Source organism: Oncorhynchus mykiss, chromosome 19, assembly GCF_013265735.2.
Source record: "Oncorhynchus mykiss isolate Arlee chromosome 19, USDA_OmykA_1.1, whole genome shotgun sequence".
NCBI classification, from domain to species: Eukaryota; Metazoa; Chordata; class Actinopteri; order Salmoniformes; family Salmonidae; genus Oncorhynchus; species Oncorhynchus mykiss.
The window spans coordinates 63,915,354-63,933,164 of record NC_048583.1 but is presented as its reverse complement, the minus strand read 5'-3'; the positions used below and the strand labels follow the sequence as shown (position 1 = coordinate 63,933,164).

The 17,811-nt window shown below is 43.4% G+C and overlaps 1 protein-coding gene across 1 annotated transcript in view; it reads left to right on the top strand.

The window, feature by feature from the left end:
• LOC110498303 (solute carrier family 2, facilitated glucose transporter member 1) overlaps positions 1-17,811 on the top strand; it is a 35,997-nt gene that overhangs the window by 6,814 nt on the left and 11,372 nt on the right. The window contains exons 4-7 of the mRNA XM_036955369.1: positions 7,557-7,717; positions 8,923-9,163; positions 13,251-13,413; positions 17,351-17,535. Of these exons, the coding sequence (XP_036811264.1) occupies positions 7,557-7,717; positions 8,923-9,163; positions 13,251-13,413; positions 17,351-17,535 (750 nt within the window). The remainder of the gene's footprint in view (positions 1-7,556; positions 7,718-8,922; positions 9,164-13,250; positions 13,414-17,350; positions 17,536-17,811) is intronic.

Genomic DNA, 17,811 nt, shown 5'->3' with positions numbered 1-17,811 from the left:
ACCAACGTTGACCCAAGAGGAGGCTATGCATTCAGAGTTTTTCACCAACGTTGACCCAAGAGGAGGCTATGCATTCAGAGTTTTTCACCAACGTTGACCCAAGAGGAGGCTATGCATTCAGAGTTTTTCACCAACGTTGACCCAAGAGGAGGCTATGCATTCAGAGTTTTTCACCAACGTTGACCCAAGAGGAGGCTATGCATTCAGAGTTTTTCTCCAACGTTGACCCAAGAGGAGGCTATGCATTCAGAGTTTTTCACCAACGTTGACCCAAGAGGAGGCTATGCATTCAGAGTTTTTCACCAACGTTGACCCAAGAGGAGGCTATGCATTCAGAGTTTTTCACCAACGTTGACCCAAGAGGAGGCTATGCATTCAGAGTTTTTCACCAACGTTGACCCAAGAGGAGGCTATGCATTCAGAGTTTTTCACCAACGTTGACCCAAGAGGAGGCTATGCATTCAGAGTTTTTCACCAACGTTGACCCAAGAGGAGGCTATGCATTCAGAGTTTTTCACCAACGTTGACCCAAGAGGAGGCTATGCATTCAGAGTTTTTCACCAACGTTGACCCAAGAGGAGGCTATGCATTCAGAGTTTTTCACCAACGTTGACCCAAGAGGAGGCTATGCATTCAGAGTTTTTCACCAACGTTGACCCAAGAGGAGGCTATGCATTCAGAGTTTTTCACCAACGTTGACCCAAGAGGAGGCTATGCATTCAGAGTTTTTCACCAACGTTGACCCAAGAGGAGGCTATGCATTCAGAGTTTTTCACCAACGTTGACCCAAGAGGAGGCTATGCATTCAGAGTTTTTCTCCAACGTTGACCCAAGAGGAGGCTATGCATTCAGAGTTTTTCACCAACGTTGACCCAAGAGGAGGCTATGCATTCAGAGTTTTTCACCAACGTTGACCCAAGAGGAGGCTATGCATTCAGAGTTTTTCACCAACGTTGACCCAAGAGGAGGCTATGCATTCAGAGTTTTTCACCAACGTTGACCCAAGAGGAGGCTATGCATTCAGAGTTTTTCACCAACGTTGACCCAAGAGGAGGCTATGCATTCAGAGTTTTTCACCAACGTTGACCCAAGAGGAGGCTATGCATTCAGAGTTTTTCACCAACGTTGACCCAAGAGGAGGCTATGCATTCAGAGTTTTTCACCAACGTTGACCCAAGAGGAGGCTATGCATTCAGAGTTTTTCACCAACGTTGACCCAAGAGGAGGCTATGCATTCAGAGTTTTTCACCAACGTTGACCCAAGAGGAGGCTATGCATTCAGAGTTTTTCACCAACGTTGACCCAAGAGGAGGCTATGCATTCAGAGTTTTTCACCAACGTTGACCCAAGAGGAGGCTATGCATTCAGAGTTTTTCACCAACGTTGACCCAAGAGGAGGCTATGCATTCAGAGTTTTTCACCAACGTTGACCCAAGAGGAGGCTATGCATTCAGAGTTTTTCACCAACGTTGACCCAAGAGGAGGCTATGCATTCAGAGTTTTTCTCCAACGTTGACCCAAGAGGAGGCTATGCATTCAGAGTTTTTCACCAACGTTGACCCAAGAGGAGGCTATGCATTCAGAGTTTTTCACCAACGTTGACCCAAGAGGAGGCTATGCATTCAGAGTTTTTCACCAACGTTGACCCAAGAGGAGGCTATGCATTCAGAGTTTTTCACCAACGTTGACCCAAGAGGAGGCTATGCATTCAGAGTTTTTCACCAACGTTGACCCAAGAGGAGGCTATGCATTCAGAGTTTTTCACCAACGTTGACCCAAGAGGAGGCTATGCATTCAGAGTTTTTCACCAACGTTGACCCAAGAGGAGGCTATGCATTCAGAGTTTTTCACCAACGTTGACCCAAGAGGAGGCTATGCATTCAGAGTTTTTCACCAACGTTGACCCAAGAGGAGGCTATGCATTCAGAGTTTTTCACCAACGTTGACCCAAGAGGAGGCTATGCATTCAGAGTTTTTCACCAACGTTGACCCAAGAGGAGGCTATGCATTCAGAGTTTTTCACCAACGTTGACCCAAGAGGAGGCTATGCATTCAGAGTTTTTCACCAACGTTGACCCAAGAGGAGGCTATGCATTCAGAGTTTTTCACCAACGTTGACCCAAGAGGAGGCTATGCATTCAGAGTTTTTCACCAACGTTGACCCAAGAGGAGGCTATGCATTCAGAGTTTTTCACCAACGTTGACCCAAGAGGAGGCTATGCATTCAGAGTTTTTCACCAACGTTGACCCAAGAGGAGGCTATGCATTCAGAGTTTTTCACCAACGTTGACCCAAGAGGAGGCTATGCATTCAGAGTTTTTCACCAACGTTGACCCAAGAGGAGGCTATGCATTCAGAGTTTTTCACCAACGTTGACCCAAGAGGAGGCTATGCATTCAGAGTTTTTCACCAACGTTGACCCAAGAGGAGGCTATGCATTCAGAGTTTTTTACCAACGTTGACCCAAGAGGAGGCTATGCATTCAGAGTTTTTCTCCAACGTTGACCCAAGAGGAGGCTATGCATTCAGAGTTTTTCACCAACGTTGACCCAAGAGGAGGCTATGCATTCAGAGTTTTTCACCAACGTTGACCCAAGAGGAGGCTATGCATTCAGAGTTTTTCACCAACGTTGACCCAAGAGGAGGCTATGCATTCAGAGTTTTTCACCAATGTTGACCCAAGAGGAGGCTATGCATTCAGAGTTTTTCGTTGGTTCAGGAGGATACTTCTGAAATAAGGAACGGGCTGTACTCTGTGGGGAGCTCAAACTTCATCACAAGACTCCCAATACAGAGAAGAGACGGGGAGGAGATGCCCTGATGATGTGGAGCTAGCTAGCCTGCCTGCCTGCCTGCCTGCCTGCCTGCCTGCCTGCCTGCCTGCCTGCCTGCCTGCCTGCCGACATGCAGAGCTGGCCACCATTTCCCACCCCCACTGACAATCTTCAGAAAATATTCAAATCCCTTGACTTTTTCCACATTTTGTGTCTTAAAGCCTGAATTTAAAATTGATTACATTTAGATTTTGCGTCACTGTCCTACCCATAATCCCCCTTAATGTCAACGTGGAATTATGTTTTAATTTTGATTGGATTTTTTTTATGAATTAAAACTGAAGCTGAAATGTATTCGGTCAATAAGTATTCAACCTCTTTGTAAAGGCAAGCCTAAATTAAGATCAGGAGTCAAATTTAGCTTAACAAGTCACATAATAATTTGCATGGACTCACTCTGTGTGAGCTGCTGACAGTGTTTAACATGTGTTCAACATGACTTTTTGAATAACTACCTCGTCTCTGTACCCCACTAATCTCAGTCCAGCAGTGAATTTCAAACACAGATTCAACCGCAAAGACCAGGGAGGTTTTCCAATGCCTCGCAAAGAAGGCCACCTACTGGTAGATGGGTAAAAAATAATAAAAAACAGACATTGAATATCCCTTTTGAGCATGGTGAAGTTATTAAGTACACTTTGGATGGTGTATCAATACATCCAGTCACAACAAAGATACAGGCGGACGAGGAAAAGCTGAGTGTCTGTTTTCCACCAGACACTGGGAGAAGAAAACACAAGGCCACATCTACACTGGAGTTGCTGACCAAGAAGACAGTGAATGTTCCTGAGTGGCCTAGTTACACATTTTGAGTTAATTATGCTTGAAAATCTATGGCAAGACCTGAAAATGGATGTCTAGCTACGATCAACAATGGTTGTCTAGCAACGATCAACAATGGTTGTCTAGCAACGATCAACAATGGATGTCTAGCAACGATCAAAAATGGTTGTCTAGCAACGATCAACAATGGTTGTCTAGCAACGAGCAACAATGGATGTCTAGCAACGATCAACAATGGTTGTCTAACAACGATCAACAATGGTTGTCTAGCAACGATCAACAATGGTTGTCTAGCAACGATCAACAATGGTTGTCTAACAACGATCAACAACCAGTTTGAATAATTTTTTGAAAAGAATAATGGGCAAATGTTGCACAATCCAGGTGTGCAAAGCTCTTAGAGACTCACCCAGAAAGACTCACAGCTGTAAACACTCTTAGAGACTCACCCAGAAAGACTCACAGCTGTAAACACTCTTAGAGACTCATCCAGAAAGACTCACAGCTGTAAACACTCTTAGAGACTCACCCAGAAAGACTCACAGCTGTAATCACTGCCAAGGATGCTTCCATAAGGTATTGACACAGAGGTGTGAATACTTAAATGAGATATTTCTGCATTTCATTTTCAATACATTTGCAAACATTTCTAAAAACATGTTTTCACTTTGACATTATTGGGGTATTGTGTGTGTATATGGGTGAGAGAAACATATATTTATTCCATTTTGAATTCCGGCTGTAACACAACAAAATGGGGAATAAATCAAGGGGTGTGAATAATTTCTGAAGGCACCGTAGCTTCCCGATCCTCTCATCACCACGGCTGTCCATCTGCTGGACGCTTCAACAAACACTCAAACAGACTTGATCTAGCCACTGTTGTAGCCTATATTTCTTAAACAATGAATTCTTGTTATTTATTTTTGCTTTACAAGCACTTTGAGATTATGTCGTCAAGTTTAATACAGAAGTTTTATACATTATTGTTAATATTGTTATTATTGTTATTATTGTTATTATTATTGTTATTATTGTTATTGTCATTATGGTTATTTTTGGTATTATTGTTGTTGTTATTATTATTATTGTTATTATTATTGTTATTATTATTATTATAAGGGAGACCTGGAGAGCTGCTAACATCTCTTCTATAATGCTTTAATGGTATAATGCCTCACAACTTGTTATAAGCATATGTGAGCCTTTATATTGTCTAATAATAAGGTTTATAATATGTAATTTTCTCTGACTAGTGTCCTGTCCACTTCAAAGAATTACATATTAGAACATTAGTTTAATAGGATCTCTATGGTGTACTTATACATCAAGATGCCTCAGGTTACAGAATCAGGAGAGGCTCCTGCCCTCTGGGCCATTCTGACTGCCTCACACTACAGAATCAGGAGAGGCTCCTGCCCTCTGGGCCGTTCTGGCTGCCTCACGCTACAGAATCAGGAGAGGCTCCTGCCCTCTGGGCCGTTCTGACTGCCTCACACTACAGAATCAGGAGAGGCTCCTGCCCTCTGGGCCGTTCTGGCTGCCTCACACTACAGAATCAGGAGAGGCTCCTGCCCTCTGGGCCGTTCTGGCTGCCTCACACTACAGAATCAGGAGAGGCTCCTACCCTATAGGCCGTTCTGACTGCCTCACACTACAGAATCAGGAGAGGCTCCTGCCCTCTGGGCCGTTCTGACTGCCTCACACTACAGAATCAGGAGAGGCTCCTGCCCTCTGGGCCGTTCTGACTGCCTCACACTACAGAATCAGGAGAGGCTCCTGCCCTCTGGGCCGTTCTGACTGCCTCACACTACAGAATCAGGAGAGGCTCCTGTCCTATGGGCCGTTCTGACTGCCTCACACTACTGAATCAGGAGAGGCTCCTGCCCTCTGGGCCGTTCTGACTGCCTCACACTACAGAATCAGGAGAGGCTCCTGTCCTATGGGCCGTTCTGACTGCCTCACACTACAGAATCAGGAGAGGCTCTTGCCCTCTGGGCCGTTCTAGCTGCCTCACACTACAGAATCATGAGAGAGGCTCCTGACCTATGGGTCGTTCTGGCTCATACAAGGCTTTCTTAATCGTTTACGGTTGCGTGGCCACGCACGACTCCAACATCATCATTAAGTTTGCTGACGACAGGTTGGTGGTAGGCCTGATCACCGATGCCGATAATACAGCTTACAGGGAGGAGGTCAGAGACCTGGCAGTGTGGTGCCAGGACAACAACCTCTTCCTCAACGTCAGCAAGACAAAGGAGATGATTGTAAGACTACAGGAAACGGAGGGCCGAGAGCGCCCCGGTCCACATCGACGGGGCTGTAGTGAAGCGGGTCAAGAGCTTCAAGTTCCTTGGTGTCCACATCACTAAGGAAGTAACATGGTCCTCCAAACACCAATAAGGTTGTGAAGAAGGCACGACAACAGCACTTCCTCTTCCGGAATGCTGAAAAAGACTAGGCTTGGGGCCCTCGGAAACTCAAAACGTTCTACAGCTGCACCATCGAGAGCATAATGACTGGCTGCATCACCGCCTGGTATGGTAACTGCTCGGCATCTGACAGAAAGACGCTACAGAGGGTAGTGAGTACAGCCCAGTACATCACTGCCTGGTATGGTAACTGCTCGGCATCTGACAGAAAGGCGCTACAGAGGGTAGTGCGTACAGCCCAGTACATCACTCCCTGGTATGGTAACTGCTCGGCATCTGACAGAAAGGCGCTACAGAGGGTAGTGCGTACAGCCCAGTACATCACTGCTGAGCTGCCTTCCAGGACTTCTATACCAGGGGGTGTCAGAGGAAGGCCGTAAAAATTGTCAAAGACTCCAGCGACTCGAGTCATGGACTGTTCTCTCTGCTACCGCACGGCAAGCGGTACCGATGCACCGAGTCTAGAACCAGCCGGATTCTGACAACTTCCACCACCAAGCCATAAGACTGATAAAGAGTTAACCAATGGCTACCTGGACCAATAGCTTCCTGGACCAATAGCTTCCTGGACCAATAGCTACCTGGACCAATAGCTTCCTGGACCAATAGCTACCTGGACCAATAGCTACCTGGACCAATAGCTACCTGGACCAATAGCTACCTGGACCAATAGCTACCTGGACCAATAGCTACCTGGACCAATAGCTACCTGGACCAATAGCTACCTGGACCAATAGCTACATTGACCAATAGCTACCTGAACTATCTGCATTTACTCTTTTTGAACTCTTTTCACTCATCACATACCCGGCTGCTACTGTTTATCATCTTTCCTGTCAAGTCACTACCTATATGTACGCATCTACCTTAGTTATCTCGTACCCCTGGACATCGACTCGGTACTGGTACCCCGTGTATATAGCATTGGTGGCTCCTCAGAGTCGGAAGGGATACACTTAAAAAGTTGTCCTTTTTAGATAAAACTAGACTAAATATATTCCCAGATTAAAACATACTGTTTTGCAATGAAGGTCTACAGTAGCCTCAACAGGACTCTGTAGGGTAGCACCATGGTGTAGCCAGAGGACAGCTAGTTTCCGTCCTCTTCTGGGTACATTGACTTCAATACAAAACCTAGGAGGCTCATGGTTCTCACCCGCTTCCATATACTTACTGTACACACAGAGAGAGAAATGTTTTCTCAAACAGAGGGATGCTATGTTAGCTAGCTGGCTATGACTATCCAACACAACACTGGAACTCAGGGTAAGCTTTGATTTCACAATTTTTTAAACTAATTTATTGCCAACGAGACCCGCCGTTGTCACCTTAAATGTTTAGTTCGACCTGTGTGCACCTACGTTGTAAATGTTTATTATATTTTTCTCTCTGCATGGTTGGGGAGGGCCCGGAGTTAAGAATTTCACTATTAGTCTACATCGGTTGTTTATAAAGCATGTGACAAATCAATTTGTTTCCATTTTTATTTATGACCTCTCTTGCTCAGATCATCGAGGAGTTCTTCAACCACACCTGGTGGTCCAGACATAATCAGTCGATGCCAGATCACAGCCTGACCTTCCTGTGGTCCCTCTCCGTCAGCATCAAGGACTTTGGAGCCCTGCTGGGGTCACTAGGGGTCAAGTGTCTGGCTGACACCTTCGGCAGGTGGGTTCTACCTAGTGTTGCTTCGGCAGGTGGGTTCTACCTAGTGTTGCTTCGGCAGGTGGGTTCTACCTAGTGTTGCTTCGGCAGGTGGGTTCTACCTAGTGTTGCTTCGGCAGGTAGGGTTCTACCTAGTGTTGCTTCGGCAGGTGGGTTCTACCTAGTGTTGCTTCGGCAGGTGGGTTCTACCTGGTGTTGCTTCGGCAGGTGGGTTCTACCTGGTGTTGCTTCGGCAGGTGGGTTCTACCTAGTGTTGCTTCGGCAGGTGGGTTCTACCCTGTGTTGCTTCGGCAGGTGGGTTCTACCTAGTGTTGCTTCGGCAGGTGGGTTCTACCTAGTGTTGCTTCGGCAGGTGGGTTCTACCTAGTGTTGCTTCGGCAGGTGGGTTCTACCTAGTGTTGCTTCGGCAGGTGGGTTCTACCTGGTGTTGCTTTGGCAGGTGGGTTCTACCTGGTGTTGCTTCGGCAGGTGGGTTCTACCTAGTGTTGCTTTGGCAGGTGGGTTCTACCTGGTGTTGCTTCGGCAGGTGGGTTCTACCTAGTGTTGCTTCGGCAGGTGGGTTCTACCTAGTGTTGCTTCGGCAGGTAGGGTTCTACCTAGTGTTGCTTCGGCAGGTGGGTTCTACCTAGTGTTGCTTCGGCAGGTAGGGTTCTACCTAGTGTTGCTTCGGCAGGTGGGTTCTACCTAGTGTTGCTTCGGCAGGTAGGGTTCTACCTAGTGTTGCTTCGGCAGGTAGGGTTCTACCTAGTGTTGCTTCGGCAGGTAGGGTTCTACCTAGTGTTGCTTCGGCAGGTGGGTTCTACCTAGTGTTGCAAAATTCGAGTAACTTTCCCAAAATTCCCAGGCGTTCCAGAAATCCACGGATTCCAGTATTTCCGGCTTATTCCCTCATTTATTCCAGGAATCTTCCAACTGGAATTTCTGGAAAACGTGTAAATTTGGGAAAAGTTAGAGAAAAATACTTATCTCGATTGATTGATCGATTGCCTGATTGATTGGTTGATTGATTGAATCCCTCGTCCCTCTCCTCAGACTTAACTCCATCCTGATAGTGACTGATTGGTTGATTGATTGACTGATTGATTGATTGGTTGATTGATTGAATCCCTCTTCCCTCTTCTCAGGCGTAACTCCATCCTGATAGTGACTGATTGGTTGATTGATTGACTGATTGGTTGATTGATTGAATCCCTCTTTCCTCTCCTCAGGCGTAACTCCATCCTGATAGTGAATGCCCTGTCGGTGGTGGGAGCCTGTCTGATGTTTGCCTCTAAGGCCAATGAGTCCTTTGAGATGCTGATCGTTGGCCGGCTGGTGTTCGGTCTGTTCTGTGGCCTTGTGATGAGTCTCAACCCTCTCTACATCCAGGAAGTCTCCCCCACCAACCTCAGAGGGGCCTTCGCTACCCTCAATCAGGTCTCCTTCGCTACGGGCATACTCCTGGGCATGGTGAGAATAGACGTTGTCCACCCTGACAGAGATCCTGTACATTGTTTCACACGATATGATTTCCAACATGACTTTCATTGAAATGAAGCTGCAGCAATGATACAACTTTCAGAGGGGGATAGATGTAACAATGAGGAACTTTCAGAGTGGCAAAGAAAATAAAAAGAAAGAAAGCAGATTTCAATGTAGCAGAAACATTCCTGAAACATACCTGAAACATTACTGAAACATTACTGAATTATTCCTGAAACATTACTGAAACATTTCTTAACTTCTTTAGTAAAAAGACAGGTGCTGCTGATAATACTGCCTTCGTCTTCGAGGCAGATGGCATGTATGTGCATTAGATACATGGACTAAATACTGTATAGTTAGAAAGAGAGGTACTGTTACTACATGGACTACACATTGGGCTCCTGAGTGGCGCAGTGGTCTAAGGCACGACATCTCAATGCTAGAGGTGTCACTAAAGACACTGGTTCGATTCCAAGCTATACCACAACTGGCTGTGATTGGGAGTCCCATAGGGCAGTATCGTCCAGACTTTGTGTAGGCCGTCATTGTAAATAAGAATTTGTTCTGAACTGACTTAGTGACACCTCTAGCACGTAGATGCAGTGCCTTAGACCGCTGTGCCACTCGGGAGCCCATTTGTACAGTTAAATTACCTACCATGCGTGTGTAAATTTGAAATCAAATCACATTTTTTTCATAAAGTACACAGTTTATAGAAGGTATAAATGGTTCAGCTTGTGTGCTAGATCCCTCAACATTACAGTACAGTTTACAGCAGGTATAAAAGGTTCAGATAAATTATTGTGTACTAACTCCCTCAACATCGCACTACAATAATTAACATCTATTATAAAGAGTAAAATCAAGAATAACAAGGAATAGAAGAGGTAGTATGCATAGTAATATCCTGATATGTACACAATGTGATGTACAGGATAGATAATGACCAATAGGATATACAGAATAGATAATGACCAGTATGATATACAGAATAGATAATGACCAGTAGGATGTACAGAATAGATAATGACCAATAGGATATACAGAATATATCATGACCAATCGGATATACAGAATAGATAATGACCAATGAGATATACAGAATAGATAATGACCAATAGGATATAGAGAATAGATAATGACCAGTAGGATATACAGAATAGATCATGATCAATAGGATATACAGAATAGATAATGACCAATAGGATATACAGAATAGATCATGACCAATAGGATATACAGAATAGATAATGAGCAATATGATATACAGAATAGATAATGACCAATAGGATATACAGAATAGATAATGACCAATAGGATATACAGAATAGACCAATAGGATATACAGAATAGATAATGACCAATAGGATATACAGAATAGATAATGACCAATAGGATATACCGAATAGATCATGACCAATAGGATGTACAGAATAGATCATTACCAGTAGGATGTACAGAATAGATAATGACCAAAAGCAGATACAGGATAGATCATGACCAATAGGATATACAGAATAGATAATGACCAATAGGATATACAGAATAGATCATGACCAATAGGGTTTTCCAAACTCGGTCCTGGTGGATCCCAATGTTTTGTTTTTACCCTTGCACTACACAGCTGATTAAAATACTCAAAGCTTGATGACTAGTTGGTTATTTGAATTAGCTGTGTAATGCTAGGGCATAAACCAAAACGTGGACCCCTTGGGGTCCCCAGGACCAAGTTTGGGAAACGCTGCAGTAAACATAATAGGAAATACAAAATAGATAATGAATGTGTTACTGTATAACCCTACTGTGTTCACAAATGTAACGTGGGTAGTCCGTTGTAGCTCAGTTGGTAGAGCATGGTGCTTGAAATGCCAGGGTAGTGGGTTCGATTCCTGGGACAACCCATATGAGAAATGTATGACCGTAAGTCACTTTGAATAAAATTGTCTGCTAAATGGCATTTATAATTATTATAGAACAGCAGTCTGTGTGCGCATGTGAGTGTTGTTAGACTGCAGGGTTAACAGTGGTGTTGTTAGACTGTAGGGTTAACAGTAGTGTTGTTAGACTGTAGGGTTAACTGTAGTGTTGTTAAACTGCAGGGTTAACAGTAGTGTTGTTAGACTGTAGGGTTAACAGTAGTGTTGTTAGACTGTAGGTGGCAGGGTTAACAGTAGTGTTGTTAGACTGCAGGGTTAACAGTAGTGTTGCTAAACTGCAGGGTTAACAGTAGTGTTGTTAGACTGTATGGTTAACAGTAGTGTTGTTAGACTGTAGGTGGCAGGGTTAACAGTAGTGTTGTTAGACTGCAGGGTTAACAGTAGTGTTGCTAAACTGCAGGGTTAACAGTAGTGTTGTTAGACTGTAGGTGGCAGGGTTAACAGTAGTGTTGTTAGACTGCAGGGTTAACAGTAGTGTTGTTAAACTGCAGGGTTAACAGTAGTGTTGTTAGACTGTAGGTGGCAGGGTTAACAGTAGTGTTGTTAGACTGCAGGGTTAACAGTAGTGTTGTTAGACTGTGGGGTTAACAGTAGTGTTGTTAGACTGCAGGGTTAACAGTAGTGTTGTTAGACTATAGGGTTAACAGTAGTGGGGTTAACAGTAGTGTTGTTAGACTGTAGGGTTAACAGTAGTGTCGTTAGACTGCAGGGTTAACAGTAGTGTTATTAGACTGTAGGGTTAACAGTAGTGTTGTTAGACTGCAGGGTTAACAGTAGTGTTGTTACACTGTGGGGTTAACAGTAGTGTTGTTAGACTGTAGGGTTAACAGTAGTGTTGTTAGACTGTAGGGTTAACAGTGGTGTTGTTAGACTGTAGGGTTAACAGTAGTGTTGCTAGACTGTAGGGTTAACAGCAGTGTTGTTAGACTGTAGGGTTCATAGTAGTAGGGTTAACAGTAGTGTTGTTAGACTGTAGGGTTAACAGTAGTGTTGTTAGACTGTAGGGTTAACAGTAGTGTTGTTAGACTGTAGGGTTAACATTATTAGGGTTAACAGGAGTGTTGTTAGACTGTAGGGTTAACAGTAGTGTCGTTAGACTGCAGGGTTAACAGTAGTGTTATTAGACTGTAGGGTTAACAGTAGTGTTGTTAGACTGTAGGGTTAACAGTAGTGTTGTTAGACTGCAGGGTTAACAGTAGTGTTGTTAGACTGTAGGGTTAACAGTAGTGTTATTAGACTGTAGGGTTAACAGTAGTGTTGTTAGACTGCAGGGTTAACAGTAGTGGTGTTAGACTGTAGGGTTAACAGTGGTGTTGTTAGACTGTAGGGTTAACAGTGGTGTTCTTAGACTGTAGGGTTAACAGTAGTGTTGTTAGACTGTAGGGTTAACAGTAGTGTTGTTAGACTGTAGGGTTAACAGTAGTGTTGTTAGACTGTAGGGTTAACAGTGGTGTTGTAAGACTGCAGGGTTAACAGTAGTGTTGTTAGACTGTAGGGTTAACAGTAGTGTTGTTCGACTGTAGGAATAACAGTAGTGTTGTTAGACTGTAGGGTTAACAGTAGTGTTGTTAGACTGTAGGGTTAACAATAGTGTTGTTAGACTGTAGGTGGCAGGGTTAACAGTAGTGTTGTTAGACTGTAGGGTTAACAGTAGTGTTGTAAGACTGCAGGGTTAACAGTAGCGTTGTTAGACTGTAGGGTTAACAGTAGTGTTGTTAGACTGCAGGGTTAACAGTAGTGTTGTTAGACTGTAGGGTTAACAATAGTGTTGTTAGACTGTAGGTGGCAGGGTTAACAGTAGTGTTGTTAGACTGTAGGGTTAACAGTAGTGTTGTTAAACTGCAGGGTTAACAGTAGTGTTGTTAGACTGTAGGTGGCAGGGTTAACAGTAGTGTTGTTAGACTGTAGGGTTAACAGTAGTGTTGTAAGACTGCAGGGTTAACAGTAGCGTTGTTAGACTGTAGGGTTAACAGTAGTGTTGTTAGACTGTAGGGTTAACAGTAGTGTTGTTAGACTGTAGGTGGCAGGGTTAACAGTAGTGTTGTTAGACTGTAGGTGGCAGGGTTAACAGTAGTGTTGTTAGGCTGTAGGTGGCTTTGAGATGATGTTGTTTCTCTGTGTGTTGTTTTTTCTAGGTAGCTGGTCTTGAAACAGTGCTGGGGACGAAAGAGCTTTGGGCTATGATGTTATCCCTGTCTCTGATACCTGCCCTGCTACAGTACCTGGCCCTCCCCTTCTGCCCTGAGAGCCCCAGATACCTGCTCATCAACCGCGGTCAGGAGAGCCAGGCAGAGACTGGTGGGTAGCACTGTCACACAGTGTTGTAGTGTAGTAATATTTAATATGTGTATATACAGTTCATTATATATACATCACATGCGACCTGTAATAAGACTACGCAATTAGCCCATTTAATGAGTTATCTGACTACATAAAAATTATTTAGCAATATTTAACCTGTTTGGGATAGGGGGCAGTATTTTCACGTTCGGATGAAAAGCATGCCCAGAGTAAACTGCCTGCTACTCAGGTCCGGAAGCTAATATATGCATATTATTAGTAGATTTGGATAGAAAACACTCTGAAGTTTCTGAAACTGTTTGAATGATGTCTGTGAGTATAACAGAACTCATATGGCAGGCGAAAACCTGAGATAAAATCCGAACCAGGAAGTGGGAAATCTGAGGTTTGTAGTTTTTCCAAGTCATTGTCTTTCGAATATACAGATGTTAATGGGGTCATATTGCACTTCCTAGGGCTTCCACTAGATGTCAACAGTCTTTAGAACCTTGTTCCAGGCTTCTACTATGAAGGGGGAGCGAATAAGAGCTGTTTCAACCAAGGGGTCTGGCAGAAAGCCTTGAACTAAGTCACGCGCGTGGCAATGAGAGCGAGCTGCGTTCCCTTTCCTTTCCAAAGACAAAGGATTTGTCCTTTTGGAACATTATTGAAGATTTATGCTAAAAACATCCTAAAGATTGATTCTATACTTCGTTTGACATGACCTAGTCAAATCATGTAGAAATGACCTAGTCAAATCATATAGAAATGACCTAGTCAAATCATGTAGAAATGACCTGGTCAAATCATGTAGAAATGACCTAGTCAAATCATGTAGAAATGACCTGGTCAAATCTTGTAGAAATGACCTGGTCAAATCATGAGGAAATGACCTAGTCAAATCATGTAGAAATGACCTGGTCAAATCATGTAGAAATGACCTAGTCAAATCATGTAGAAATGACCTAGTCAAATCATGTAGAAATGACCTAGTCAAATAATGTAGAAATGACCTAGTCAAATCTTGTAGAAATGACCTAGTCAAATCATGTAGAAATGACCTGGTCAAATCATGTAGAAATGACCTGGTCAAATCATATAGAAATTACCTGGTCAAATCATGTAGAAATGACCTAGTCAAATCATGTAGAAATGACCTGGTCAAATCTTGTAGAAATGACCTGGTCAAATCATGAGGAAATGACCTAGTCAAATCATGTAGAAATGACCTGGTCAAATCATGTAGAAATGACCTAGTCAAATCATGTAGAAATGACCTGGTCAAATCATGTAGAAATTACCTGGTCAAATCATGTAGAAATGACCTAGTCAAATCATGTAGAAATGACCTGGTCAAATCATGCTCTTTTTCGCATGCTTGAAATTCTGATTTGAACTGCTCTATATTGAACTCTGATGTCCTCTAGGACTTCACAGTCATATCAAGCATGTTCGACCCTAGTTTACTGTGTCGCATTTCATTCTTCCCAAGTAAAAACACAACAAGCTCTGGGATGAACACGTTCTTAGATGTTTTATTTTGCCTGCCAATATACAGCCAATCGTGAAGACTTTAACCACCTAGTCGATTAAAATGTAAGTCCTTATCCCGTTTTGATCAAGTCATTCATACGAGTTAATTGCCATAAATCAAAAAATATCAATTGCTTGCATTTTCACCATCATGTAAGCTATGTATCTGTTATACATATAGTAACAAAAAAATTAAACAAATCAAAATATATTTTAGATTTTAGATTCTTCAAAGTTGCCACCTTTCGCCTTGATGACAGCTTTACACACTCTTGGCATTCTCTCAACCACTTTCACCTGGATTTTTTTTACCAAACAGTCTTGAAGGCGTTCCCACATATGCTGAGCACTTGTTGGCTGCTTTTCCTTCACTCTAGGGTTCGTGTCTCTGCGGAGTGACGGTACTGATAAGTAGCCGTTGGAGATACTGCGAGACACTGGGGGAGTCCTTCATTTAGGAATGTGTTTTTACCTTTGTCTGACACTTCAGCCACTGATTACAGTGTGTTAGTAAAAGGCATGGAAATGGGTTGCATGGAAGCTCCTTTTGTATAATGTGGATCTCGAGTCTGATCTTATTTCTGGTTCTGTTGTCTTTGGAGTGAGGCCTAGTCTACTGGTGAAAAGGGGTCTCATTCATTTTGGGAAACGATTTGGCTGGAGGGAAGGTCGTAACAAATCCTGTCGTTTGTAAGGAATCCAGAGTAGAGGAACCTGATGGGTTATCAGAAAAGTAGCCTGAAGTGTTCCCAGCATGTTTTGTTACATGTCAAAGAAAGCAAGTTTAATGTTGGGGAGGATGTCATCGATCCCACGTATCTGTCTGAGACGTTTATGGGTAATCCTGATTTCGCTAGACCTCCTGAGATGACTTCTCCTTTGAAAACCTCAGTGTATTTAATTACTTTGTAAAATAAACAGATTGCCATACAGGGCATAAAGCTTCAGTTACAAGAATTTCGAGGCATTATTCCAAACATGGTCAAAGAGAGAGAGAGAGAGATAAAGAGAGCATGGCCCATAGCCAGAGGGAGAGGGAGAGAGAGAGAGAGAGAGAGAGAGAGAGAGAGAAAGCATGGCCCATAGCCATGGCCCATAGCCAGAGAGAGAGAGAGAGAGAGAGAGAGAGAGAGAAGGAAAGTATGGCCCATAGCCAGAGAGAGAGAGAGAGACAAAGAAAGCATGGCCCATAGCCATGGCCCATAGCCAGAGGGAGGGAGAGAGAGAGAGAGAGAGAGAGAGAGAGAGAGAGAGAGAGAGAGAGAGAGAGAGAGAGAGAGAGAGACAAAGAACGCATGGCCCATAACCATGGCCCATAGCCAGAGAGAGAATGAGAGAGAGAGAGAGAGAGAGAGAGAGAGAGAGAGAGAGAGAGAGAGAGAGAGAGAGAGAGAGAGAGAGAGACAAAGAACGCATGGCCCATAACCATGGCCCATAGCCAGAGAGAGAGAGAGAGAGAGAGAGAGAGAGAGAGAGAGAGAGAGAGAGAGAGAGAGAGAGACAAGGAAAGCATGACCCATAGCCAGAGGAAGAGAGAGAGAGAGAGAGACAATCACATTACACATTACACACCATCACATTTCATACTATCGCACACATTACACACACTCACACACATTACACACTATCACATTACACACATTACACACCATCACATTACACACATTACACACTATCACATTACACACATTACACACATTACACACCATCACATTACACACATTACACACTATCACATTACACACATTACACACCATCACATTACACACTTTCACATTACACACATTACACACCATCACATTACACACATTACACACACATTACACACTATCACATTACACACATTACACACCATCACATTACACACTATCACATTACACACATTACACACTATCACATTACACACATTACACACTATCACATTACACACATTACACACTATCACATCACACACATTACACACCATCACATTACACCCTATCACATTACACACATTACACACATTACACACTATCACATTACACACATTACACACTATCACATTACACATTAAAATTGTATCAAATCAACACCCAATGGTTTTACAAGCACTAGAAATATCCACTGGACGAGAACCAGGTGTTTGTGTTTATTCATCTTGTTTCTTCATGCTGAAGGTTTGGCATTAAGTCCCAGACAATGTCATGTCTGGTTTACTGGATCAATGTCTGTGACTTGTTAAGTTGTCTTATTGTCAATGTCTATTGTCTATTGTACAAACAAATATAATCTTTAAAAAATATATTATACAAAAATAACAAGGGCCTTGGAGACCCAGAAAGAGGTGGGTGGGTAGTACACAATAATCTTATGCCGGGATTCAATCAGGTCAGCAGCAGATCCACGATGTTGACGATGATATTCTTGTTGTTGTTTACCCCAGCCCTGTGGCGTCTGAGAGGCCCGTCAGACGAGGTGTTCACGGAGCTGGAGGAGATGAAGCAGGAGGCGGCTCACACCCAATCAGCCCTCACAGTAAAGGAGTTCTTCACGAAACGCTCCTACCGACAGCCAATCATCATCGTCCTCATCGTTAATCTGGGCTCCCAGCTCTCAGGCTTCAACGCGGTATGTTGTTTTAAATAAAATATTTGAGTAGTTTTATTGAAAATGCATTTTTCCAGGTCTGTCTCATTTGCAAAAGAGACCTGAACATTCAGTAGTGAGTAATGTGTTCTCTATGGGGTATTTTTCCAGTTCTGTCTCTTTTGCAAAAGAGACCTGAACATTCTGTAGTGAGTAATGTGTTCCCTATGGGGTATTTATTCAGACCTGAACATTCTGTAGTGAGTAATGTGTTCTCTATGGGGCATTTATTCAGACCTGAACATTCTGTAGTGAGTA